We start from the raw sequence: 25402 nt of genomic DNA, 5'->3' as shown, positions 1-25402 counted from the left end.
AAAAAGTAACATTAAAATATAAAACATAATTAGATGGGCACAACCCAGCTTGGAAGATTTTGAGGGAGGATTTTGAGGGCATATCAACTAACCCAAGATATTGCACAAATCCTAAACTACAATCTAAAATCGAGAATAAATAATGACTTCAGCTCACTTTATAAATAAGATTAATTGGCACGGGTAAAAAGCTCCCATTTTTCCTAAACATAAGGTTCAGGGAGCAACTGCTTTTTCATTAAGTGTTGGAATCATCTTTTTGTCTTGCACGTAATTTGTACACAAACTACCCAAAGTACCTTTTGTGAATGCTGTACTTTACAATGACGTATTAGAGACATAACAACAACAAAAAAATGCATACCTAAACGTAAAAGAGAAACCGAGAGAGACAGCCAATTAACTGGCTATAAATCTCTTTAATGTATTTCGTTTTAGACATGCAACACCGAGTCCAGTGAGCTAATGGAACTTTGTGGAAGAAAAAAAGGAGTGGAAATATTTAACACAGTGGTAAGAATGATAAAACTCCAACTGCGCCAGGATAAAAAACAATGATGAATCTGCGAAGCATCTCACAACATGGATGAGTCTGGAGGGCATTACGCTAAGTGAAGTAAGTCAATCACAAAATGGGACCACTAGTATAAAAACTCATGAAAAGGTTTACGCACAAAGAGAAACAATCTTTGATGGTTATCAAGGAGGAGAGGGGTGGGGATGGAAAAACACTAAATAGACAATAGATAAGTAGTAACTTTGGTGAAGGGTAAGACAGTACAGAATACTGGGGAAGCCAGCACAACTTGTACGAGGCAAGGTTATGGAGGCTCCACAGACACTTCCAAACTCCCTGAGGGACCGAATTACTGGGCTGGGGGCTGTGGGGACCATGGTCTCAGGAAACATCTAGCTCAATTGGCATAACATAGTTTATAAAGAAAATGTTCTACATTCTACCTTGGTGAGTAGCATCTGGGGTATTAAAAGCTCGTGAGCGGCTATCTAAGATACTCCACTGGTCTTACCCCATCAGGAGTAAGGGAGAGTGAAGAAAACTAAAGACACAAGAGAAAGATTAGTCCAGAGGACTAACAGACCACAACTACCACAAGACTGAGACCAGTACAACTAGATGGTGCCCGGCTACCACCACTGACTGCTCTGACCGGGATCACAACAGAGGGTCCCAAACAGAGCTAGAGAAAAATGTAGAATAAAATTCTATCTCACAAAAAAAGACCAGACTTACTGGTCTGACAGAGACTGGAAAAACCCTGAGAGTATGGCCCCCGGACACCCTTTTAGCTCAGTAATGAAGTCATTCCTGAGGTTCACCCTTCAGCCAAAGATTAGACAGGCCCATAGGACAAAATGAGACTAAAGGGGTGCACCCACTCAAGGGCAAGGACTAGAAGGCAGGAGGTGACAGGAAAGCTGGGAACAGGGAACCCAAGATCGAGAAAGGGAGAGTGTTGACATGTCCTGGGGGTAGTAACCAATGTCACAAAGCAGTGCGTACTAACTGTTTAATGAGAAGCTAATTTGTTCTGTAAACCTTCACCTAAAGTACAAAAAAAAAAAGAAGTGATTCAAAGGATGAGTGACAAGACAGTGTTGGCAAATTCACCCTTAGAATAACTAAATTGTTATGTTGTTTATGTAACTCTTTCCCAGTTATCCTTTTAGGTTTACGCATGCATTTGTTGTTGTTGTTATGTCTCTAAATAATACATTACTGTAAAGTACAGCATTCACAAAAGGTACTTTAGATAGTTTGTGTACAAATGACACGCAAGACAAAAAGATGACTCCCACACTTAATGAAAAAGCAGTTGCTCCCTGAACCTTATATTTAGGTAAAATGGGAGTTTTTACCTATGCTAATTAATCTTACTTATAAAGTGAGCTGAAGTCATTATTTATTCTCGATTTTAGATTGCAGTTTAGGATTTGTGCAATACCTAGAATTAGTTGGTACGCCCTCAAAATCCTCCCTCAATTTGATGCTAATTTGGAAATGGATAGTGGCGAGGGTTGCACAACATGATGAATGCAACCAGTGTCTCTGGATTGTATGTGGAAAAAAATGCTTAATTAGCAAATGTCTTGTCAGTATGTTTTTACCACAATAAAACAATTTTAAAAAAAGAATGATAAAGTTCCATTTATTATAGAAATGCATCCTGATTTAAGGAAAAGCAAAACAAAACCAGTTGTCATCAAGTCAACTCTGACTCATGGCGACCCCATATGTGGCAGAGTATAACTGTGCTCCATAAGGGTTTCAAGGCTGGGAACTTTCAGAAGCAGAGCCCCAGGCCTTTCTTCTGAGGTGCCTCTGGGTAGGTTTGAACCTCCAACCTTTTGGTTAGTAGTCAACTGCTTAACCATTTGCACCACGCAGGAATTTAAGAAAGTGCTGTAAAAAACACTTGAAGAAGAAGTAAAACAGAGAATGCATTTTTAAATGATATTGATCCCTCCTGGCTTCATCCCCATCTCCTCCTTCCTCCTCTGCCCCCCAACTCGTCACACTGACTTCTTTGCCTTTTCTGAACAAACCCTGTTTGTCCACGGGTTTGCACATGCTGCCCTGTGCGAGGAGTGTCCCCGACCCACGTCCTGGCTAACGCGTCTCTCAATGCCCAGCCCAGGCATCCCTCCTGTAGAAAGTTTTCCCTGATGGCCTCTCCTCCAACTCCCATACCGTTCAAAATTAGATGCCTGTCCAAGATATCTTGTAATAACATGTCTCACCTGTTATTGTGATCATTGTTTCCCTCTGTGTCTCCCCCATCCCTCCCCCACCGGCTGGTGAGCTCTTAGAGGGCAGGGTCTAGGTACCCACAGTCACGCCGGTAAGAAAGGCAGAGAACAATAAGTGATTAATAAAAGAATAAGGCCAGCCTCTTCCCTACCCCAAGGGATCACTGCTACTGTCACCAGTTAGTTGCCTTCAAGTCAACTCCAACTGATGGTGACCCCATGTATGTTGCAGTAGAATTGTACTTCATAGGGCTTTCAATGGCTGATTTTTTGGAAGTAGATCACCAGGCCTTTCTTGTGAGGGCCCTCTGGGTAGACTGGAACCACTGACCTTTCAGTTACCAGCTGAATGAGTTGAATTTTTGCATCACCCAGGGACTCTACCCCAAGGGGAACCAGCTACTGATGAGTTGATTCCAACTCATGGCAACCATGTATGTTTCAGAATAGAACTGGGGTCCATCGGGTTTCCATGGTTGTGACCTTTTGGCAACAGATCACCAGGCTTTTATTCCGAGGTGCCTCTCAGTGGGTTCGAACCACCACCCTTTTGGATAGTAGGCGAGCACTTAACTGTCAGAACCACCCAGGGACTCCTACCCCAAGAGAAGACTTGTGTAAATGAGGAAAAAGAGCTGCCATCCCGGAAAACTGTCTTACAGTAGTTCTGCAAATCTGTGATGACCCCACGCCAAGGTGTGCAGAGCAAAACCCTACACCGTGAGCAAGAGCCTCGAATGCAATAATGTTGCTGTCTTTGTGTTGTTAAGATCGAACACAGGCATTGTTACGCCTTCATTTTAACCATATTAAATAGCAAATACTACTTTGCAAATTGGAAAACTAGCATAAAACACTAAATGCCTAATTTTTTACAGCCACTGGAAGACTTCATGGTTTGTTTTATGTTGTGTTATTTTTTCTTGTTAATAAGTATTGTATTATATGATACATTTTAAAAATAAATACACTCTACCTCGGATAGCAGTGCTAATACTGTCAGAAAGCCACTCATGAAAATTTTCCAAATACCAGTCTTTGAAACAGTCATTTGTTAGTTCACCCAATCTGAGTAAATAATCTATCCCCAGCAGTGCAGAAAATCACTCCATTTTCATTCAATTATTTCAGATTAAAAAAGGGTCATTAGGAGAACTGTGTTTATGAGTAAACATTTGAGCTTACTTATTTATAGGGCTATAATAAAACTAACTTCAGGATGAAAAACATCAAAAAAACAAAAGAAAACCAGGCCCACAAAAGACGTTTTTATAACTAGAGAAGCGTTAAGTAACCACAGGAATTTTGCATCTTTTTAAAAAACGTTTTAAAAAAAAAACTCATCTACTCCTAACCCTGCACCTTCCAACTACTAGAAATAACATGATATAAAATGGGTTGTTGTACAGAATTCAGTCTAGTAAAAAGGAAAAAAAAAAATGCCTAGTGGGATGGCTGACTTCCAGGAGTATCCCTCACTTTTTTGCCACCGTGTGCACGCAACTGCCTCCGTGTTCTCTGAGTCTCAGAGAGACGGTGAAGTCAGGAAACAGATTCACCAAACGCAGAAATGGCCGTCAACTGGACAGCTGATGCCACTTTAGTGTGCCTTGTGAAGTCACGAGAGCATCTCCTTCCACTCAAAGGCCAACAATGGCTGGCAGCTGCCTTTCGGCCAAACTGTCATCAGACCCTTTATATGTGCGTTGCTACTTTGTCGCTAAGGAGCCCTGGTGGTGTGGTGGTTCAGCTCTCGGCTGCATCAACAGGCCAGGGGTTCAAACCCGCCCACCGCTCCACAGGAGAAAGATGTGGCAGTCTGCTTCCGTAAAGATTACAGCCTTGGAAACCCAACGGGACAGTTCTACTCTATCCTATAGGGTCGCTATGAGTCGGCAATGGACTCAACCACACGTGACTTTATGGCTACAGCAGCAGTGGGCTCTCGGGCCAGCTATCCAAATAAAGGATGAAGCAGACTACTTTCCGAGTGGAAACAGAACCGTATGCCTCCCCCCACCCCAAGGCCAGGAAATTCCTTTAGGATTTTGTCCCTTGTTAATTTTCTATATCAGGAACATCTCTTTAGCAGGGCTAGGATCAAACTGTCATTTCATGACATTATTTTGATAGAGGAGAGTAACAGCTAAGAGGATAGTTACATTTTCAAATGAGTCTTTTAGGCTTCCAGCTTGTGGGGAATGACAAAAATCTAAGAAATCCTTTGTTGTTTTAGCAGTATAAGAATAGGGGGAATAACTACACATAGATATTTGCAAGTATATATACAGCCACAGGAACCCTGGTGGCACAGTGGTTAAGAGCTACAGCTATTAACCTAAAGGTCAGCAGTTCAAATCTACCAGTCACTCCTTAGAAACCCTGTGGAGCAATTCTACTCTGTTCTATAGGGTCGCTGAGTCAGAATCCACTTGACGGCAACTGGTATACAGCCATGATTTTTCTTCAACTACTTCATGGTGTTTCTGCCCACTGGAAGTTGAATCAGTGCAAAGAAGTGCAAACAAACGAATGAATGAATGAATAAGGAAGATACTTTTGTTATACTGTTGCTGTGTACCATTGAGTTGATTCCGACTCATAGTGACCCTCCAAGACAGAGTAGGACTGCCCCATAAGGTTTCCAAGGCTGTAAATCTTTACAGAAGCAGATTGCCAGATATTTTCTCCTGCAGGGCAGCTGGTGGGTTCAAACCACTCACCTTTCAGTTAGCTGCCGAGCACTTAACCATTGCACCACAAGGGTTCCTTTTTTCTCTTTATTGTACTTTAGATGAAGGTTTATAGAACAAACTAGCTTCTCATTAAACAGTTAGTACACATATTGTTTTATGACTTGGGTTAACAACCCCACATGTCAACACTCCCTTCTCAACCTTGGGTTCCCTATTACCAGCTTTCCTGCCCCCACCCCCCGCCTTCTAGTCCTTGTCCCTGGGCTGTTGTGCCCATTTAGTCTCATTTTGTTTTATGGGCCTGTCTAATCTTTGGCTGAAGGGTGAACGTCAGGAGTGGCTTCATTACTGAGCTAAAAGGGTGTCTCGGGGTTTCTCCAGGCTCTGTCAGGCCAGTAAGTCTGTTCTTTTTTCGTGAGTTAGAATTTTGTTCTACATTTGCTCCAGCTCTGTCTGGGACCCTGTCAGAGCATTCAGTGGTGGTAGCCAGGCACCATCTAGTTGTACTGGACTCAGTCTGGTGGACGCCATGGTAGTTGTGGTCTATTAGTCCTTTGGACTAATCTTTCCCTTGTGTCTTCAGTTTTCTTCATTCTCCCTTGTTCCCGAAGGGATGAGACCAGTGGAATATCTTAGATGGCCGCTCACAGGCTTTTAAGACCCCAGACACTACTCACCAAAGTAGAATGTAGAACACTTTCTTTATAAACTATGTTATGCCAATTGAGCTAGGTGTTCCCCGAGACCATGGTCTCCACAGCCCCCAGCCAAGCAATTCGGTCCCTCAGGGAGTTTGGATGTGTCTATGGAGCTTCCATGACCTTGCCTTGGACAAGTTGTACTGGCTCCCCAGTACTGTGTACTGTCTTACCTTTCATCAAAGTTACCACTTATCTATTGTCTATTTAGTGTTTTTCCATCCCCCCCCACATGCTTCCCTTCCTCGTAACCATCAAAGATTGTTTCTTTTTGTGTGTAAACCTTTTCATGAGTTTTTATAGTAGTGATCTCATACGATATTTGTCCTTTTGTGATTGACTGACATCACTCAGCATAGTGCCCTCCAGATTCATCCATGTTGTGAGATGCTTGGAAGATTCATCATTCTTCTTTATCGTTGGGTAATACTCCATTGTGTGTACATACCATAGTTCATTTATCCATTCATCTGTTGATGGGCATCTAGGTTGTTTCCATCTTTTTGCTACTGTGAACAATGTTGCAATGAACATGAGTGTGCATATGTCTATTCGTGTGTCAGCTCCTATTTCTCTAGGATATATTCCTAGGAGTCGGATTGCTGGATCATATGGTATTTCTATTTCTAGCTTTCTAAGGAAGCACCGTATCATTTTCCAAAATGGTTGTATCATTTTGCACTCCCACCAGCAGTGCGTAAGACTTCCAATCTCCCCACAGCCTCTCAATATTTGCTATTTTCTGTTTTTTGATTCGTGCCAGTAATGCTGGGGTGAGATGGTATCTCATTGTGGTTGTGATTTGCATTTCTGTAATGGCTAGTGATTGCAAGCATCTCCGCATGTGTCTGTTGGCTGCTTGAATGTCTTCTTTGGTGAAGTGTCTGTTCATTTCCTTTGCCCATTTTTTAATTGTATTATTTGTCTTTTTGTTGTAGAGGTGTTGGATTTTCCTATAGATTTTAGAGATTAGACCTTTGTCGGATTTGTAATCGCCAAAAATTTTTTCCCAGTCTGTAGGTTCTCTTTTTACTCTTTGGTTGAAGTCTTTTGATGAACATAACTGTTTAATTTTTAGAAGATTCCAGTTATCTAGCTTATCTTCTGGAGTTTGTGTGTTGTTGGTTATGGTTGGTATCCTGTTAATGCTGTGTATTAGGGCCTCTAGCGTTGATCCTATTTTTTCTTCTATGATCTTTAAAGTTTTTGGATTTATATTTAGGTCTTTGGTCCATTTTGAATTAGTTTTTGTGTATGGTGTGAGGTATGGGTCCTGTTTCATTTTTTTGCAGATGGACATCTAGTTTTGCCAGCACCACTTGTTAAAAAGACTGTCTTTTCAAGGGTTCTGTTTTTTAAAAAAACATTTTATTGTGTTTTTGGTGAAAGTTTACACAGGAAATTAGGTCCTCATTTAACAGTTTCTATACATACTTTTCAGAGACATTGCTTACATTTTTCACAATATATCAGCAGCATTCTCATTATTTCCATTCTGGTTGTTCTGTTTTCCTTAATCTAGTTTCCCTGACCCCCTTACCTTCTCATCTTTGATCTAGTGAAAATGTTTACCATTTGGTTTTATTTAGACGGTTATTTAGAGGAGCACAGCATAAGTGATATTATTTATTTTATGGGCCAATCTGTCATTTGGCTGAAAGGTGACCTCTGGGAGTGGTTTGAGTTCCAAGGGTAAAGGGTATCCCATGGCGATTATCTCGGGGGTTCATCTAGTCTCTACTGGTTCAGTAAGTTTGGCCTTTTTTTAGGAATTTGGGTTATGTTCTACATTTTTCTCCCATTCTGTCTGGGACCATCTACTGAGTCCCTGGTCAGAACGGTCGGTAATGGTAGCCAGGAACCATCTAGTTCTTCTGGTCTCAGGGTAGGTGAGGCCATTGTTTCTGTAGACTATTAGTTCTGTAGATTAGTTTCTTCTCTTTGTCTTTGGTTTCCTTCTTTCTCTTTTGCTCTGGACAAGTAGAGACCAACAGTTGTAACTTAGATGGCCACTTACAAGCTTTTAAGAACCCAGACACTACTCAACCAACTAGGATATAGAACACTGTCTTTAAGGACCATGTTGTGCCAACTGACCAAATCGTCCCATGAGCCTATGGTCCTAAGCCCTCAAACCCAGTAAACCAATCTGTGAGGTGTTTGGTTCCATCTAGTAAGTATCCATAACTCTGCCCCCATGTGCTTTATTTTATATTTGAAAATATATGTAGCACACATAAACATGTACAGGTGCAAAGGGGGCCCTGGTGGTGCAGTGGTTAAGACCTACGGCTGCTAACCAAAAGATCAGCAGTTTGAATCCACCAGCCACCCCTTGGAAACTCTATGGGGCAGCTCTACTCTGTCCTGTAGGGTCACTATGAGTTGGAATTGACTCAGTGGCAACAGGTTTGGTGGTTTTTTTTTTAATATATACATATGCCTACAATTATACCTATGCATGTGCATCCATATATTCATATATGCCTTCCTGTACCTATTTATGCATGCATATCTATGTAATCATATACCTATTTTTTAGTTGTTATTACTGTTGTTGCAAAATTGTGTATCCTCCAATGCATCTTTTTTACTTTTCCCACACAAATTATTCACTGACATTATTTACAATTATCACAGTGTATCAGCATCCTCTTTAATTGTGTCTGTAGTCTTCTATTTGTGCTCAACCACTGGTCTTTACTCTGGTTGTGCTGTGTTCATCACTTCCACACTTGATGTCCCTTTTCCACAAGGGCTCCTTTGTGCTGTACTATTTATATGGTGGTTAAGAGCTCAGGTGCTCACCAAAAGGTCAGCGGTTCAAATCCATCAGCCACTCCTTGGAAACCCTACGGGGTAGTTCTACTCTGTCCTTTAGGGTCACTATGAGTCAGAATTGACTTGACAGTAATGGGTTTTTAGAACCCTGGTGGCGTAGAGGTTAAGAGCTTGGCTGCTAACCAAAAGGTCTGCAGTTCGAATCCATCAGCCGCTCCTTGGAAACCCTGTGGGGCAGTTCTATTCTGTCCTATAGGGTTGCTGTGAGTCGGAACTGACTTGACGGCAATGGGAACGGGATTTATATAGAAATTTCTAAATCAGTCTAAGGGCTTGATATACGGTCATCAAAAGTGTCACAGGAAGGGGAAGGGATTTATTTATTAAACCTTGTGATGTGCCAGCCATTCTCTATATCTTACCTCATTTAATCCAACCAGCAACACTGAGATGAGGAAAGTGAGGCCTAGCCAAGGACTATCACCTACTCAAACTCACATACCTAGTAAGCTTGAATTCACACCTGGGCCAGTATCTCCCCAAACCCCTCCTGTTCCCACTACCTCACCTGGTGCCAAGGAGGATCCTTCCACTAACCCACACTTCCTCCCATGTCTAGAGCATCCATTAAACCCATTGCTGTTGAGTCAGTTCCGACTCATAGTGACTCTAAAGGACGGAGTAGAACTGCCCCGTAGGGTTTCCAAGGCTGAAATCTTTATGGAAGCAGGTTGCCACAACTTTCTCCCAAGGAGCAGCTGGTGGGTTCGAACCGCCGATTCTTCTGTTAGCAGCCGAGCACTTAACCACTGCAACACCAGGGCATCTACTACTAGCAAGTAAATAGGTCCTCACAAACTAGAACATATTTTGCTTATTAATCTCATGGCAGCCTCAACTTACATTTAGACTTTAAAAAAATATCCATCCTGATGAACTTTTGCACTTGGTAAGGTTTCTTTAGGAAAAAATAGTTAATCAAATTAATTAAAGGTCTCTTCTGTTGTGTTTCAAAAATCTAACTTTCTTGCCTGACCTTATATGTTTAACCATTTTCTCGAAACTTTCCTGGATCTTCCTCCTCCATTATCTTACGCTCCTCACGTCAAATGCTGAGCTCACCACTCGTCCACCAGTTTCCCTGCTTCCTCCTTCCCTGTCTCGGCAGATGGAGACTTTGCTCCTTCCTTCATCTAACCTCAAGACTCAGACATCAGCTTGGGCTCATCCTCTTTCTGTCATTCTCCACCGTCCAAACCATCACCAAGTCTGCCCCATCTTTCTTGGAAATAAATCCCATGAGTCTATCTAACCCTCACCCCCACGGAAAGGTGTTGTCTTTCTCACACAGGTCACTCACGCAGCAGCCTCACTTACCTCCTTAACCCCACTCTTCTCCCTATTCCCAACCATCCTGCCTACAACCGTCAACTCTCTCCTTCAGTCTTCCTTTTCCTTGTGCTACTGCTTTCAAAAAACACCTGCAGTGGGTACAACCCGTCTTCCACTGCCTCAGCCAACCTTATACCTGCAATTTCCACACCTACACTCTCTGCTCCAATTATACCTGCCCCTTCTTCTTGTCTGGAGTGATAGCAGCCTTTCCTTACCTGTAGTTCAGTTTCTACCTTCCTCCCACCAAAAGCGATGGTGGTAACAACGACAATAAGAACCGCGACCGTTTACTGGGTGCTGACTCTGCTCTACACTCAGCTGCTAGCCAAAAGGTTGGAGGTTCAGTTGAGTCCACCTGGAGGTGCCTCAGAAGAAAGGTCTGGCGATCTACTTCTGAAAAAAAAATCAGCCATTGAAAACTCTATGGAGCACAGTTCTACTCTGACTTATATGCGGTCAACATGAGTCAGAGTCAATGGGTTTGGTTTACATTACATTGTTCTCCTATAATCCTTACAACCATATGAAAGCAGAAAGTCATCCCTGTATCTATTTCCTCACTCCTAAATGAAGAAGCCGAGGCTCAGAGAGATGAAGAACTGGCCCGAGGCCATGCGGCTAGCGACCGGAACCCAGCTCCTCTGACTTAGAGTTGCTGCGGCCCTTCCTACCCCAGTATTTATGAATCTCATTCTTCTCTAAACTCTCATCTCCACCCTAAATTCATTTATTTACTTATATTTCTTTGCATTGATTCAACTCCTGGTTGGGCAGATAATTAGGTCTAATTCACAGCTAATTAGAACCATTACCTATTTTTCATTATTGTTTTCCTGCTGGGACGATGCTTCTAACAAGATTTTGAGGACAGGGATAGGTGTACAGTTTCGTTTCCGCTCCAGCGCCTACACCACTGTTGCAAAGTATAAATTCTAAGCAATATAAGGAGTACACATTCTATATACTCCTGGATTGCTTAATAGATTAAGACTTCAACGGTTAATATTAACAAAGAAGCATTTGGCAGCACGCCCTCCCTTCTTTTTAATGTTTGGGTGTAATTCAACTAGTCGCCACCAGGTGTCACTATAGCTTCATTTAAACCCTGAAACAGGCCTCACGTGGGCAGAGTAAGTCCTTTTAAAATGTCTCTAGGGTCTCTCTCTCTATTACACGGGAAAGACTAGCATTAGAAACATAAAGGAAAGGTGTTACTCCTCAAAGAGCAGACAATCCAAGAAGACTGGATTGCAGTGGGTGAGTATTTTCTTGTACCTTAAATTCACCTCATTTGTTCATGAGGGGATAAATTGATACATCCAGTCTGAGGTAACACTGACTTGGGATTTTAGCTGTGCTTTTAAGAGGCAGCCTGGTCAAGTACAAAGAGCACTGAGCTGAGAACCAGATGGCGTGGCTTTACCACTAAACAATGAGACGGACCCTTGGGCCAGGTCTCTGAGGAGTAGCTTCCCATTCTAGAAAACGGTGATAGTATCGGCTCAACATCACGCATCTACTGTGGGAACAGAGAAAGAGTGCTGAAAGCCCCTAAGCTCCCTGAGGAGCTGTGATCCAGCTGACTCCTCCCTCCTTCTAATCTTGGTGTCCCTGACCCTTGCCCTCTCTTTGCTTTCTCCAATCGGTGTCTTCTTGTCTGGACCCTCTCCCTCATGGCTGGAGGGCTCCCCAGGACTGCCCTGGCCTAGTCTCGCTTTTCTTTTGGATGAACTCATCCACATCCATGGGGTCTACTGCATCCAAGAGAGTCTCTGCATAGTGCAAATGGTTAATGTGCTTGGCTGCTAACCAAAAGGTTGGTGGTTCAAGTCTCCCCAGAGACACCTCAGAAGAAAGGCCTGGCGATCTACTTCCAAAAAACCAGCCATTAAAAACGCCATGGGGCACAATGGTCCAATATGAAACTGATCACGAGGATGGCACAGGATCAGGTGGCATTTTGTTCTGTTGTGCGTGGGGTCGCCGTGAGCCAGTGGCCAAGTTGACAGCAGCTGACGACAACAAAGTTTTAGAAAAATTTTGACTTGTGATGCCTTCACATGACAAACACATTGTCCAGCTCCGCACAGCCCCCAGTGACCCTGCTGTCCCATCCCACGGCCCCCTCACTCAGGTTACTGGCCAGTCTCCTGAGGGCATATGAACCAGCCACCACGGACAGGGATTCACTTATCAGAAAATTCACCAACAGCGATGAAATGAACCAGAAAATTGGTTCTTGGAAGGAAGGAAGTGACAAGAAAACCAAGAGAGCAGAAAAAGCTAAGGGGTTATTATTGATAGAGCAACTTTGCCAACTTCCCAGCTGTCACTGGAACTTGCTTACATCAAAATATATCATAATTGATTCACATGGACTTTGTGACATAAAAATAATCACTCTGACTCATTTATCAGGCTGTAGTCATACAGTATGCTAAAACACAGCTGTGTGAGTGATAGATAATGATAAGAAAAATGTTGACAATAATTAGTTTCCCAAGTAAATTCCATTTTTATAGCGGAATGCTGGCTCTTCGGTGTGTAGGGGGCAAGTGAATGAGGTTGTAGAGAAAACATTTGCATATTTTTTAGTGAGTTAAAATCTCCAAAGGAAATCTGACTCTCTAATGTCAGATTTCTATTTTCTAATCAAAAAAAATAAACAGCTCTTGAGTTTCAAGTCACTTGAGCTCCTTGTAGGCAAAACCACCAAACCCCAAAGTTTTGCTGGTTTAACAGCTGCTTGACTCCCTTGAATGGAAAACAATATGGGCATATTTTATTCTGGAAAAAACTATAGAAAGTGTCTTTATTATCATACTAGTTACTAAAGCAGAACTTATAAAAGACACCATCCTTGTCCACAGCCAAAACCAAAACTAAATCCGTTGCTGTCAAGTCAATTCTGACTCACAACAACCCTATAGGACAGAGTAGAACTGCCCCATAGGGTTTCCAAGAAGCAGCTTGTGGATTTGAACCGCCAACCTTTCGGTTAACAGCTGGGCTCTGAACCACTGTGCAACCAGGGCTCCCCTTGTCCACAAGGATGTGTAATATTCCCTGCAAGGAGACAACCATCCAAAACATAGAGCTTCCTCCCTTGAAACTAAAAAGGAATAATTTAAAATCCTGTCCAATGCTACCTCATCCACAGCCTTAAAGTGAGGGTCTGGAGAAACGTTAGGACATAATCACAAAATATTTTGGAAGTCAATCCAATAGCTCTTATACGTGAAATGAGTCAGCTCTGACTCATGGCAACCTTATATACAGCAGAATGAAATGCTGCCTGATCCTGTGCCATCTTCATGATTGTCCATATGTTTAGTCCATTGTTGAAGCCACTATGCCACTCCATCTCACTGAAGGCTTCCCTTGTTCTCACTGACCCTCTACTTTACCAAACATGATGTCCTTTCTAGCAATTAGTCTTTCCCGATGACTTGTCCAAAGTAAGCGAGCTGAAGTCTTGCCATCCTCGCTTCTAAGGTGCATACTGACTGTGTTTCTTCTCAGACTGGTAGTCTGTGGTGTATTTAATGTTCTTCACCAACACCACAGTTCAAATTCAGCAATTCTGTCTTCCTTTTTCACTGGCCATCTTTCACATGCATATGAGGTGATTGAAAAGGGTAGAGAAGTGGAAATACTCACATTATATTCAAGGAAGAGTGAGCTGTCCAACTGATGGAGCTGGAGAGTGCCAAGAGGAGTAAGTGATTATAAATGAAAAAATAAGTCAAGGCTAGACTGTGGGCCTCCAATGGTACATTCATAAGACGGAACTTTACCTACAGGCATTAAAGGTTCCTTCCTTATATATGTCCCAAATCTAACTCAACCCCTAGCTCCCTCCTTAGTTAAAACCCTACTCAAGTCATTCCAAGGCAGAGGGCCAGCCTTGCTTCTCTCCAATCACTTTATACAGCTGTTTTAATTTAGGCTTGAACAAACTACTCACTCAAGCATTAACCCATAGGAGAAGAATAATCTCCTTCTAAGGAATGCCTGGCTTTGCCACTAATGGGCAATGCAGCCTCATGGAGATCCTTCAACCCTCCGGGATTCTATATCTTCTATTTATATCGTCCACCTTGAGATGTCACTGCAACTCAAGAGAAAGTATTCAAGTGGGCTGGCTGCTGAAGACTTGAGAGTATCCACCTCCCAAGCCTACGTCCTCTGTATTCCTGGCTGGAAAAAGTTACCAACATGGGGAACCCATCTGTCTCAAGAAGGGCAAAGGTTGACTGGTGTTCTGTACACAGCTATCCTTGACCCTGACCACCCAGAAACGGAGACACAGACACAGCAGGGCATGCCATCACCACAAGCCTTAATGACACATGGCACTGCAGGCTGCCTTAGAGGGCACAAAGTGCTTTTACACACGTACAATCGCATTTCAGTGTTTAGCAGTCCAGTGAAATAGAAGGGAAAGGACCGAGGGTGTACCTATGAGGCAACCACGGCTTGGGCAGGTTAAAGGGCCCGCCCAAGATCACCAAGTTAGGACCCATAACTTGGGTGTTTGAATCATCCATGATCATGAAGCTAAAGGTTGGGATGCAGATACCTGGGTGAGAATCCTGCCTCTTCCACATACTAGCAAGTTATTCAAAACTCTGAGAAATTCAGGTTTCTTGTATTGATTGGGAGCCCTGGAGATGCTGTGGTTAGGTGTTAGGCTGCTCATCAAAAGGTCAGCAGTTCGAATCCACCCGCCGCTCCTTGGAAACTCTATGGGGCAGTTCTGTTCTGTCCTATAGGGTCGCTATGAGTCGGAATCAACTTGACGGCAACGGGTTTGGGTTTTTTGGGGGGGTTTTTTGTATTGACTGATGGAAATAATGATATCTGCTTCACAGAGCCACTGTAGGATGAAAGTAGGCTTTCTCAACCTTGGCCCTATGGGCATTTCGGGATGGATGATTCTTCATGGTGGGGGCTATCCTGTGCATCATAAGATGCTGAGCAGCATTCCTGGTCTCTACACCTAGATGCCAATAGCATCCTCCTCTCAGTTCTCACACAGAAGCCAAGCTATTTTTCTAAATAATTTGTACATTTACATGGGAAAGGCTAAAGCAACTCCTAGGTTGCTAACTTTTAGTATCCTGACTTGTTTCCAAGGAGCGCTGGTGCTGTAGTGGTTAAGAGCTCAGCTGCTAACCAAAAGGTTGGCAGTTCAAACCCACCCGCTCTGCAGGAGAAAGACATGGTAGTCTGTTTCCGTAAAGATTACAGCCTAGGAAACCCTATGAGGCAGTTCTACTCTGTCCTATTGTGTCACTGTCAGTAGGAATTGACCCAACGACATGCAACAACTGTGGTTTGAAAGGATTCAAGATAAATTCTGATCATCGCAATTTCTGAAATATTGAAAAAGAAGAAGAAAAATTTAAATAGAAGGAGGTTTGCCGTAACTTAAAGCTAAATAACGTAGCTTCTTCCAGTAAAATAGGTTGACAAAGAAACCCCCTACACATTACACTCGGACTGGGTGAAGACAAAGCAATGCCCAGGGAGAAATATGTGGTCTCCTCTCTCAGAAGGAGCCCTGGTGGCACGGTGGTTAAGAGCTCAGCTGCAAACCAAAAGATTGGCAATTCGAATCCACCAGCCACTCCTTGGAAGCCCTGTGGGGCAGTTCTACTCTGTCCTATAGGACTGCTACAAGTCAGAATCAACTCAACAGCAACAGGTTTGGTTTGGTTTTGGTTCTCTCAGGAAGGTGATGTTTTGAGTCCTTAGAGACTGCCTTCACCGAAGTTTAGTTTGTGGGTGTTATGCTTCAGCCGAGTAGGATTGATCTGGACAAATTTCTGAAGAATCATCCATCTGGCTCAAAAGTTGTCCAAAGCTGCTGCAGTACCCTCCTGTCTTGTAAGATTGTGGGAGTATTTTTAATTAAAAAAAAAATCATTTGATCTAATTCTCCAGCACAAATGAGTTAATGGGCTGCCTGCTGCTGTCGTCAGAATATAAGAGAGATGGCTGTAAATGAAGGAGACCTGATGGCCCAGTGATTGAAGCGATCCTCTGCTAACCAAAAGGTCGGAGGTATGAAACCACCAGTGGCTCCTCAGGAGAAAGATGTGGCAGTCGGCTTCCGTGTAGATTTACAGCCTTGGATATCCTGTGGGGTCGCTATGAGTCGGAATCGACTTGACAGCAGTTGAGTTTTGGTTTTTTTTTGGCCGTAAATGTTCAAGAGACTGGACTCACAGCAACCAAGAGGGTTCCTGAGCTTTGCAGATGAGAGGATCCAGTAGTCATCAAGAGCGTGGTTTGCACGTAATAAGCATGCCATAAATGTAGCTATTGCTTTGATTACAGAACCCTGTTCCACAGGATTTTAACAGACATTATCCAAGACACCGGTCTTGTAATTAAATATCTGGGAAAGACTACATTAAACTGAGTGAAGCAGGTTTTTTCACTTACTGCTGTACTTCTCAGAGCCTTTAAAATGGCGATATGAAGCATGAATCTTCAAGGTGGCGACCCAGGATACACCATTTAACACCAGAATCTGTTCTTCATAAGGTAATTCACAAGACTGGTGTCACATGAACAAGGGGACGCTCTGCTTCCCAGGCTGTCTTCTAAGCCTGACCCACAGTCGAACTGGGAATGTCTATCAAAATGTAAGGAACTTAGATTGTAAAAGACATAGACATTTGTTGCTGCTGTTGTTCTTTACTGTGGAGTCGATTTCGACTCCTGTGCAGAGTAGAACCACTCCAGAGGGTTTTCGAGGCTTGGACCTTTCTGGACCAGATTGCCAGGCCTGTCTTCTGAGGCTCCACTGGGTGGGTTCTAACCACCAACCTTTCAGCTAGTAGTTGACAGATTAACCGTTAGCACCATCCAGGACCTCCTAACATGAACATTCCCTAACACCAAAACAAGGAACCGTGGTGGCACGATGGTTAAGCCCTTCGCTGCTAACCAAAACGTTGGTGGTTTGAACCCACCCAGTGGCTCCTGGGAGAAAAAACCTGGCGATCTGCTCCCATAAAAATCACAGCCTAGAAAACCCTATGGAGAAGTTCTACGCCGTCGCATGGGGCGCTATGAGCCAGAACTGACTTAACAGCACCTAACAATGACAACTCCTGAAACCTGTTAAGAATCTGGGACTACTTAATGCTAGATATTTGCAATGGTTCAGAATTCAGTTATGTTATCCATGTCAATTTTTATATCACTTACCCGAGACCCTTTTTCAGGAAAGCACTGGCAAACAGAACAATCTCTTCCTCCACACAGACCAATATACTTCTTTCCACTCTGAAAAGCAAGCATCTTATTTAGTATACTGGTATCATCACTTAGTTGGGTACACATACGTACATTATACAAGCACTTTTGGTTTACTCAACTCATGTGAATTCCACAGTATACATTTATTTTGGAATCTGTGAGAAGAAAAGACAAGTATTGATCTATAAAACGGTGTAGAACTTAAACTGTGGTTTGATAATAAAGAGGGTTGAATATGTGAGCAAGAAGCTTCCAGAACTGAGGGCAAAGGGGAGGACATGTCACCCTCCTTCTGAAGCCACTTAGCTTTAACCAGAAATCTCCGCAATGTCTCCTTCCTTGTAAAACTTGATCACTAAGTTGTGAACAACCGTAGAGTGTAAACTATGTCGTTAGGAAAACTGTAAGTACACAGGAAGTCTAGATTAAATCGTAAGACTGGCTTTTTGTCAGGATCCCTCGCTTGACCTCCAAGATCAGCTAGGGACTGTCTCTCGCATCACTTCCTTCCTGGGTCAAGTCCCCAGTTATAGCCATGAACTAAAATGGTTCTTCCTGCAATGTATTGATACTCCAGCGTGGTTCCTCTAATGTGTCCTTCAACCAGAAAGTTTCTGAACTTGAATAATTTGTTCCCCTTCATCCACTTTTAGCTAACTTTTCTACAACACTCAGAATGTCATCTCTCTCCTACATACATAGCTATTTTGTTAACTTTAATGCTTCCTCCAAACACACACGCATATACGTATGTACATGCACACACACACACACATGCAGGTGCCCTGGGAAGAATCCGCACCTGTTCTCACATATCCTCATTATCTGTATCTATAGTAATCAGCCACTTTAATACAAAAGTAGTGCCCCAGAGTAAGTATTTCTATAAGTAGATCCCTTAAAGACAGAGTCACCATGATGTACTTGCAACGAAAATGAGGATTGACTAGAGATTTACAGGCTGGGCTGAGAGTTGAGAGAAAGAGTGGTGGTGGTTCAGGGCCCCATATGGTGGTAAGTGCAGCTCTAGGTGCTAGCTGAAGGATGGGGTGGGGATATCAGGAAGGCATCAGAAGTAAACTCTGACTAGTCCATGATCTTGTCCATTTTTAGCTGCAAGAGCTACATATTAATGGAATAAACCCATAATTGATTGATCTTTTTAAACTTAAGACTGTAAACTCAAGGCTTAAGGCCAATGGATAGTGGGGAGACAAAAAGTTGAATCAGTATAGTTTTGATGGCAGACACTTATATACATACATGCATACATACATAAAAATGTTTGTAAATACGTGTATATATATATATATATATATATATAAACATAGGTGCCCTGGTGGCACAGTGGTTAAGAGCTTGGCTGCTAACCAAAAGGTTGGCAGTTCGAATCCACCAGTCGCTCCTTGGAAACCCTATAGGGCAGTTCTACTCTGTCCTACAGGGTCGCTATGTGTTAGAATCGAAGCGACCGGTTCTTGGTATATAAACATATACACATTCATAGACATACATATGTTTATATATATGTAGAAAAGAAAGAAAGTAGTCTGTCCACCATATATTTTTCTTTTTTTTATTGTACTTTAGATGAAGGTTTACAGAACAAACTAGTTTCTCATTAAACAGTTAGTATGCATATTGTTTTACGACATTGGTTAACAATCTCACAACATGTCAACATTCTCCCTTCTCGACCTTGGGTTCCCTATTATCAGCTTTCCTGTCTCCTCCTGCCCTCTAGTCCTTGCCCCTGGGCTGGTGTGCTCCTATGCTTTTCTATCTCACAATTTCGACCTCCTTTTTGGGGGAAAAATAGGCTCAGACACAATCCAAAAGAAAGTATTCTTAAATTAAACGTTTAAAAACATAAAAAAAAAGATCTTTAAAAATAAATCCCTCATGAGTCACTGGAAGTATATAAGGATTTGAACCTTGACAAGAACCAAGTAATTACATAATTTAAGTCAGAAAAATGTATTTGAAGTTTCAAAAATATATGCCTCTTGAGTTTTGAGTAACATCGTTACCTCTGAAGGCAGAAACATTAAGTTCAAAATCCTGATAAGGTTAAAAAAGAAAAAAGAAATACCCAAGGCCAGGTGGGGACAGCTGAAAGCACTTAAAGTAACTTGTCTCAACACTTGGGTTCACACAAGGTTGGGAGCCATGGCTCTGCGTTTGGTGAAATATCAAAGCAAACAGAGAAATGTGAAGGCCAGTTGATTAAACGGCTTGATAATAAGGGCAAGTGTGTGTGTGTGTGTGTGTGTTTTCACTTGATGTTGCCAAGCATCACTGAGCTATCTGTGACTAAATTACATTTCAAGGGGGAAGTGAGTTAAAAACAGATTAGGAGATTCTAATAAAGAAACAGGAATAGTCACATTTATATAAGTCTGTGACTTGGACCAATAGAAAAAAAAAAGTGACTTTCATCTCTACAAAGTTCTTCTACATTAGACATACCCCAGACACATCACTTTAAAAAGGACGTGCATTCATAGAGGAAGAGTGTGCACCTCAAAAATAGATTGTGCAAACTCATTTTAAAAAGATAAAGACAATACTCGGACAACTAAGTGTTCAAAATATGAACCATATTCATCAGGAATTCAGTACTCACTAACTTCTCCAAAACCAAGCTTAGTCTTCTTCAAAGAGAAAAAGAAAAAGTCACTATCTGTTTTACATCAGGTATTTTAAAACAAATATTTGTGGCATAGAAAGTTCGAGAAACTAACTTATTATTTCCTGGAAGATTAAAATCTGTCCCACATTTGTACGTCTATCTTATTTTTTGAAAAAGCAAATAATATATGCACATGAGGGAAAATTCATATGGAACAAAAAGGTATAATGGTAACAGAAGGGCATAATGGGAACAAAAGGGTATAATGGGAAAAGAAATTCTCTCTTCCAACCCTGGCCCCCGGCTCCCTCCCCAGAGGCAATTACTCTCATATTATGAATGTTTGGATAGTCATAAGCATATTTTCATCTCATACACACACACACACACACACACACACACACCCTTTTTGTGATTTTTGGCCTTGTTTTATTTTTCCCCAGATGGTATATTGTTCCGTACCTTGCTGTTTTCACTTAACCATATGTCTTCAAAATCATTCTGAATTAATAGACATGGATGTCTGTCAGAGGATGTCCTGTAACTTGTCTACTTATTCTTATTGATGGACATTTAGGTAGCTCCCTTCTTCTACTATTGATACTACCCTACAGTTAATATTCTTCGGCATTTATCTGTGTGTGTAAGTCGAAGAAAATCTGTATGATACATTCTTAAGGGAAATGCCCGTGTCAAAGGGTATGTGCATTTAAAATTCTGATGGATAATGCTGAGTTGCCTTCCAGATATATTACATCAATGTAGTTTCTACCTTTAAATCTCAACCATAGTATAGCTGAGCCCTGGTAGCTCTGTGGTTAAGAGCTCGGCTGCTAACCAAAAAGTTGGCAGTTCGAATCCACCAGCCGCTCCTTGGAAACTCTATGAGGCAGTTCTACTCCGTCCTATAGGGTCGCTATGAGTTGGAATTGGCTCAATGGAAATGGGTTTGGTTTTCTGGTTTATAGTATAGCTACTCTCCAGATGAAATCTCTAGAAATCTCTTTGTACATAGGATGGTAGGAAGTCTACAATATAACACTTACCAGTTCAGGAATGATAGTCACATACGCGAAATATAAGAAACAAGGGGGGTGAAATTTAGGACTCTGCACACTTTCACAATGGAAAAAAGAATATAAGACAAAAATAAACCTAGAAAAAGCAGGTAAGAGAAACAAAAAATATACACACATCTGTACTTTCTGCATAATTTCTCTGTGAACCTAAACCTGTTCTCAAAAAAATAAAGTGTATTAGAAAGGGGGGGGGGGGGCAACCAGTGCCTTGGTTTTCTCCTCACCACCAAAATTTAAAAAAACAAACAAAACCCATATTTCACAGTGGGGTTATGTTTATTACTTCAGGTGATGCTCTCAACGCATCAGCTGAAATAAGCTGGGCAAGTCTTCTCACCCTACTTCACACAGGAGAAAACCAAGTCTTGGATAGTTAAGGAATTTGCCCAGGTATTTCCTGAAGCCCATGCTTTGTGCTCCCACATGGTATGAAAAAGAGAAAAGAAGATAACTTTTTATTTTCCCTTGCTTTGAAAAGACCTATAATAACTAGAGACGGAAATGGGATTAAGCAGATCCAAGCTAACAATGGTGGACAGATAGAGCTGTGTTCTCTGGAGTTGGTGTCTGGAGTTCAAGACCAACCTGAGTTACAAGCAACCTACAGTGGATTTTCCAGAAACTTCTGAGGCCGTGTTTAACAACTTAGATTCTTTAGTGAGGAAGCAAAAGAAAGAGGGCTTATTAGGGAATGTTCCAGGCTTATCTTTCTCCAGAGTTAAAGTGTTCAAATTTAATCTTATACTTCTTGATTTAATCTTGAAATAGCTCAGCTGCCTCCTATTTCTCCACCAAAAAAAAAAGTATTTTTTTAAGAAAGGGTCACTCTGTGACCTATTAGTTATAAAATACAGGAATCTCTAATATCTAGGCAATTCAGTAAGCTATCTTCACTGTAAAATATAAAAGACACTTTAGAGTTCATCTATCCAACCCTTCATTTCACAGATGCAAAAACTGAGTCCCAGAGGGCGCTTGTTTAAAAATCTAACAACAACAGTACATTCAGTAAAGTGAATTTTCAACATGCAGTCAGAGTCAGTTAATGTACTTACCCCATAGCCATGTTGTACAGAAAAGAGAATAAGTATAAGTGACCTACGAAAAAACAAAAATCTAGATTAATTTAAACTGTTCATTTTCATGCAAAACAAACTAAAGGGAAGAAGAACAAAGGAATAAATTTCAGAAAGCTTTTCATCTCTAACAGGCTGCTGTCACCAGCTGATCCATCATCAGTGACATGATAAATGTTCTTCTACCTCTAGATAAATGTTATTCTACCTTTCCTCTTCCTAATCAGTCAAGAAGTATGTATTGAACCCATTAGTGTGTTCCTCCTTGAGCTGGGTACTGTGGGGACACTCTGAATTAAGATCTGGATGGACAGAGGAGGGAAGGGAGGCTACTCTCAGTGATGAAAACTAGAGGAGAAAAGGCAGGGGGCAGAGTTGTTCAGGACAGTGTGGAGACCAGCATATCCTGGACACCATTAAGTGAAAAGTTGGAAGGAAATCCAACAGGACTAGGGGATGGATTGGAGTGGAAAAGAAATAATATGGGATATTGAGGGAAGGGTAAGATAGTCCAGGACCTTATAAGTGAGTCAGAAATTGGACTTGGTGTGGTCAAATAACAATTGGGGGAACATATCATGATTACAGGAATCCCTAGGTGGCACACATGGTTAATGTGTTCGGCTGCTGACCAAAAGGTTGGAGGTTCGAGTTCACCCACAGGCACTTCAGAAGAAAGCCCTGGCGATCTATTCCAAAAAAATCAGCCACTGAAAACCCTATGGAGCAAAGTTCTACTCTGACACATGTGGGGTCACCATGAGTTGGAATCGACTCATCAGCAACTGGTTTTATCATTATTACAAGCAATTTTTGACAGAGGAGAGATGAAATTTTAAAAGACCACTAAACATTTACCTACATTTACCTAAGACTGATATTTGTAGGATTTCCATATCCATCATCTCATTTGATCCCGAAACAGCTGCGATGGAGCTGGAGTCAGGTCCCTTTATCTCCACAGGCAGTAAAACTAACGAGGTCTAGACATCGGCTGTGATTTCTTGGCCTTCCTTGTCCTGTGTTCTGCATACAGCCTTCTCCAATAAAGAAACCTCTTACCCTCACTAAGCCTTCTTTCTCCTCCCTCGGTTCCCGCTGGCAGCGTAGTCCTTTCCCTTATGCTGAGATGCTGGCAACCATGACAAAAACTTACAGAAGCATGCCTTTGGGTACGGGGCTGTGGTTTGGCAGTTATGATGTAGTTTGACAATCATATAATGATGTAATCACCTACAAGATGAGCTCTGATATAATCTGATCACCTCCATGATGGAATCTGCTGTGAGTAGCCAATCAGTTGAAAGGGAGTTTCCTTGGGGGTGTGGCCTGTATCCAATACAGATGGACTTTCCGGCAAGGCTCATGGGCTTTTGCTCACTCTGGCTCCTGCAACTGGCTCCTTTAGTCTGACCTCTGGTTCTTGGGACTTGAGCTAGCAGCTTACCTGCTGTCTTGCCTGTCAATCTTGGGATTCATCAGTCTCCAAAGCCTGTGAGCCAGAGGCCTTCTATCTGACCTGCCAACAGCTACATGAGTCATAGAAGCCTCTAGCTTGCCCAGCAGACTTGGGACTCTCCAGCCTCTACAACCACATGAACAATTTCCTTGATAAAAATATATCTATATATATATATATATATTTATATGCTTTACTGGTTTTGTTTCTCTAGAGAACCCAGCCTAAGACAGGGGCCCAGCCCAAATTTACTGGCCTCCCAAACTAAAGCCCACCTTGTTCCCAAACATTCCTTTGAAATTCATGACAATTTCAGCAAAGGTTAGGTTGGCATTTCCGTGCAGTAAGCAAGTAAATTAAGAGAATAAAAAAGTGCAGGAAGTGTTAAACACTGGGAACAAATGATTTTGAATCAAGTTGAATTTGTATTTACCACTACTGTGTGTTATAGGGTCACTATGAGTCGGAATCAACTCGACGGCAATGGGTTTGGTTTGGGTTTTTTTTGGTGTGTTAAAGGGGTCCTTATCACTTTGGACATTTGTAAATAATGATATGTCTTTGAAGTCACCTCACAGGTATGTGGAAGCTGGACAATGAAAAATGCAGACAGAAGAAGTAATGCATTTGAACAGTGGTGTTGGTGAAGAATGTTAAATATATGGTGAGCTGCCAGAAGAACAGACGTATCGGTCTTAGAAGAAATACCACCCTAATGCTCCTTAGAAGCAAGGATGGCAAAACTTTGCCTTGCTTACTTTGGACAGACATCATGTTTGGTAAAGTTGAGAGTCGAAGAAGGCAAGGGAGACCCTCAGTGAGACAGACTGACACAGTGGCTGGAAGAATGGACTCACACATAGCAACCATCATAAAGGTGGCACAGGTCCAGGCAATGTTCTGTTCTGTTATACGCAAGGTCGCCACGAGTTGGAGCTGACTTAGAGGCAACCAACAACAACAACCACAAGCTTCTTCTAGCAATTTTGGCCTCAATACGTATAAACTCATTGAAGCCATAAGCAGGGCATTTTTTTCCCACGTTTTACAGAATAGCAGAGCTATTGGATAACACGCTTAAAATATTGCAGGCAGAGTGGCCCAGAAAGGGGATAGCTGGGTCAGCATTTCTGATCCGTGTCACTGCTCCGCATGTCCCTCCCGCTGCTGTATATATAAAAATAAGGAAACTCTTTCTTTTTTCCTCTTAAAAAAAAATCTACAGTTAACATCTTTTTGCGGTTTCCTCCATATCCACTACAAATAAGTAAGACTTGACTGCATTTGTGAAATAAATACAGCCCTGTCTTAGTCATCTAGTGCTACTATAACAGAAACACGAGAAGTGGATGGTTTTAATGAAGAGAAATTTATTTCCTCACAGTCAAAGTAGGCTAAAAGTCCAAATTCAGGGCATCAGCTCCAGGGGAAGGCTTTTTCTCTCTGTCGGCCTTCTCATCAGTGTTCCCCCGGACTAGGAGCTTCTCCGCGCAGGGACCCCGGTCCAAAGGATGCCCTCTGCTCCCGGTACTGCTTTCTTGA

The 25402-nt window shown here is 42.1% G+C and overlaps 1 protein-coding gene across 1 annotated transcript in view; it reads right to left on the bottom strand.

The window, feature by feature from the left end:
* The window catches only part of COL4A4 (collagen type IV alpha 4 chain), a 140876-nt gene that overhangs the window by 93565 nt on the left and 21909 nt on the right, over positions 1–25402 (bottom strand). The window contains exons 2-3 of the mRNA XM_023740119.1: positions 22381–22423; positions 17564–17641 (exon numbers count right to left, since the gene is read on the bottom strand). Of these exons, the coding sequence (XP_023595887.1) occupies positions 17564–17641; positions 22381–22423 (121 nt within the window). The remainder of the gene's footprint in view (positions 1–17563; positions 17642–22380; positions 22424–25402) is intronic.

Source organism: Trichechus manatus, unplaced genomic scaffold, assembly GCF_000243295.1.
Source record: "Trichechus manatus latirostris isolate Lorelei unplaced genomic scaffold, TriManLat1.0 scaffold00147, whole genome shotgun sequence".
NCBI lineage: Eukaryota > Metazoa > Chordata > Mammalia > Sirenia > Trichechidae > Trichechus > Trichechus manatus.
The sequence above is the reverse complement of the archived record's forward strand: the minus strand, read 5'-3'. Positions and strand labels throughout refer to the sequence as shown.